Raw genomic sequence first — 3387 nt, 5'->3', positions numbered from 1 at the left:
ACTACTAAGTTAATTTTTAAAATTTTTTTTTTTTAAATTGTTAACATTCCTTCCTTTAATCAAAACAAGACCAATGTTTTATTGCTTCTGATATAAAGACTTCCTGATAATTAATTTTAATAAAAAAGATTCGCAATATATATTGAATAAAAAACTATTCAAGCCGCCAAGAATTCTCGTTTAGTAAGGCTTTAATCTTATAAAAAAAATATTTACCACTCCTGACTTTTTCCTTTGTTATGCAAATTTTGAAGCATCAGTACTGGTTCAATTACTCATTTCATACTAGCTTTTTTCCATTAGTTATGGCTCGCTTGACAAAATTTTCAATTCTTTTTGATATCTTTCTTCATAACATTTCACCATTCCAAAATATTTTGTGTTTTTTTTCTCAAAGTCAAATTTATAAATTCCAAAAGCAAAAACATTGTATTGGAATTTGAAATCTCTTTGTGCACTATAAAGCATTCTCAAACGAATTTTCAAAAAGCGTTAAATGTTCCTTAATGCTATAAAATTTCTACTACTACATAGTTTCAAGCTGTTAATCGTAATAGTTCACAACTGCTATGTGCTTATAAAATGCTAATAAAAGAAAAGGTTACCAATTGTCGTATATTTTATCACTACTGTATACATTCGAAATGCTGGTATTAATAGTTACTATGATCATACACTTTTATTAATTACTGTCCTGATCTCTTTACTTTTAGTTATAGTCCTGTCACTTGAACTGATTGGGATGAACTTTACAAATAAATTAAGATTTCCTAACTTCGGTTTTTTTTTCTATTATTTCCTCCCTCTCCCCTCCTGTGATGCAATAACGGTGTTACCACTATTTGTATGTTATGTTATGTAAATTTTATTCCTTTCCTTTTATCATTTTCGTCAAATTCCTTACAATGTAAGAACGAATTTTGATAGTTCAAAATTGTTAAAAGTTTGGACTTAACTTAACCTTAACTTAAGTATAACTTAAGACTTAACTTAAGTATTGGACTTAACTTAACCATCGATATAACACTAGTTTTGTTGTAATACTTCCTTTTAATTAATTACTCATTCAAATCAGAAAATTTGAAATGAAAATTTATACATTGAAACATATTGCCTGAATAAAAGAGAAAAGTTCACAAAAATATCTCAAACATAAACAATATAGAGGCTCACGCCGGTTGAGCGTGAAATACGTCACTTTTATTTGTTGAATCAAAAATAGTTTGTTGAATGTCGTAAGGAGATAAGTGGTGACCACAAATTGTGCATTCATCAATAGGTATATCCTAATATGCTCCTTTTATACCCTCCATAACAATCTAAGAATGAAATATACATAAATAATCAAATGAATGAGAGATCTGAAAGATTTGAATTAAATTATTCATTATTATTTTCACTCATTCCTTTCATCAACTCAGAAATGAATGATTTTGCTAAATACTTCCATCAATTATTTCGCTTATTTTATAAATGTTAGATCATTCTTGGCATTGTCAGCATGTCTTTTAAACCATCCAGGATATTTCATGCTAATTGATTTCAATAAAATTAAAACCTTATATCGGTGTGGGAATATCCCAATTTCAATTCGAGCCATATGTGACCACAGTATTTTTTCGGATCGTGAAAAAGGGATGCAATTTTCATTTTTGTCGTCTAATCGAAAAGTCAAACATTTCAGTACGTATGGTAAATTTGACAATACTATTCAAATTCACGGATAATGTTCGTAAATCAGATTTTTGGTTTTCATGAAACTCAAAAAAGGAAAGAAAATGCTTAGCCCACTTTGTGGTTCACAATGTTATTATGCTCTCCTTACTTGAGTAATATTCGGTAATGATTTTGTGATTTATTGGAATCAGCTTTAAAAGATGCCAACTGCTAGGAATTCGCTGAAAAATCCTTCGAAATCAAGAAATAATAAAATGGAAAATAAATGAATAAATAATAATCAACAGTGTGAAATATTTTAACAGAGGAAAGGTTTAATACTCAATACATACAGATGTTTCGGGTCGTACTTCCACCATTGTTATCAACTTTCCCATGCCTATTGTTCTATGCTTGAACATGGTAATATCAGGTATTCTCTAAAGAATACCTGGAAAAGTATTTCCAATCGATGAACACAAACAGGTGAATCAAAATTAATCAGAAAGGTATCGGGCGACTAATTACAATCCAAAACAATACATACCATTGTACCAACACTTGAGAATAACAGTAAAAACTCATGTTTAGGAATCCCTGGCATGTTTAGGAAACCACTAACCAATATCGACAGAATCAGTTTTATGATACGTGGAATTTAGTTTAGCCTGAAAACGATTAAATAATTTAGTTGAAAGACATAAGCAAATTGAGGTAACAACTTGAAAAATTATTTATGCCTCATACGATTATTCATGCTAGCAAACTCCTCAGACGACGACAGAAAAAACTCGGATTATGTAAATTCGACTTCTGATGCCAGGAAGTTTCTGGCAAGTCCAGTTAATTGTTATAAATTATGAAAGCTTACTTCACCAGTGTCAGGGAAAAGTAGAAACTGAATAATTTCATCTCGTGCACCCAGAAAATGGAACGTAACCTAGAAAAAGGAATAGGTTCGAAGGGTGCTTCATAAAGTCGGATTTCCAATAAACATTTGAAAAAGCGCCTCATCTCATATAATAATAGTTCATTTTCGAATACTCACACGGTCTGATTCTTATTCGATTCAGAATAAACATACTTAGCATTCTCCATGCGTATCACGATGGGATCATTGTATTGTAACCGATGGAATCTTATTATTTCCTGCAAAGAATAGCTCACAAATACAGTCCTTAAAGAGGATTAGATAGGTCTGTATATTGTTGACATCCTTTTACCATCCAGATGACATCATATTGAGAAAGTGTCACGAAAACAGAAACTCTGATTTATCTCATTATATTTTAACATCAAATTACACTAAACGACATGCTAATAACATATTACCAAGAACATTACAAGTGTTTATTTTAGTTTTAATATTATACCTTATTCGGATCATCTCCAGGGGAAAACACTTCTGACATTTCATCTCCACCAAAACGTAAATCCATTCCCTTCGAAAGTAAGACACAAAGCCAGTAAATTGCTATTGCAAACCTGAAAAGTCACATATTTGTTGCTAAAGAAAGAGATTTAGGAAGAGAAATTGCAAAATGTTAACAGCTTCTTCAATACAATAATAATGAGGAAAAAATCTTGGAGAACTCTCGGGTTATCTAAGAATCAATAAATAGCCAAAATTGCACATCGTGAACAAATGTCGAATATTCCGCTTCCTGTCCCGCTATTTCATCTCTTGAACTATTCAAATAGAAGACATCATTGAAAGCAAAGCAATATATT

At 30.7% G+C, this 3387-nt stretch overlaps 1 protein-coding gene across 1 annotated transcript; it reads right to left on the bottom strand.

Annotated features, from left to right (window-relative positions):
• Window positions 1-2253: 2253 nt before the first annotated feature.
• Window positions 2254-3095, bottom strand: LOAG_18308 (hypothetical protein; the record flags this gene model as incomplete). The annotated part of the gene is made up of 4 exons (XM_020450970.1): window positions 2254-2324; window positions 2528-2596; window positions 2707-2805; window positions 3030-3095. The coding sequence occupies 4 exons, from the start codon at window positions 3093-3095 to the stop codon at window positions 2274-2276; spliced, it is 285 nt and encodes a 94-aa protein (XP_020305293.1). The 3' UTR covers window positions 2254-2273.
• Between the last annotated feature and the right edge of the window lie 292 nt (window positions 3096-3387).

The sequence above is a fragment of the Loa loa genome (genome assembly GCF_000183805.2).
Source record: "Loa loa unplaced genomic scaffold supercont3.257, whole genome shotgun sequence".
Lineage (NCBI taxonomy): Eukaryota > Metazoa > Nematoda > Chromadorea > Rhabditida > Onchocercidae > Loa > Loa loa.
Note: the sequence above shows the minus strand (reverse complement) of the source record. Positions and strands in the feature narration are given on the sequence as shown.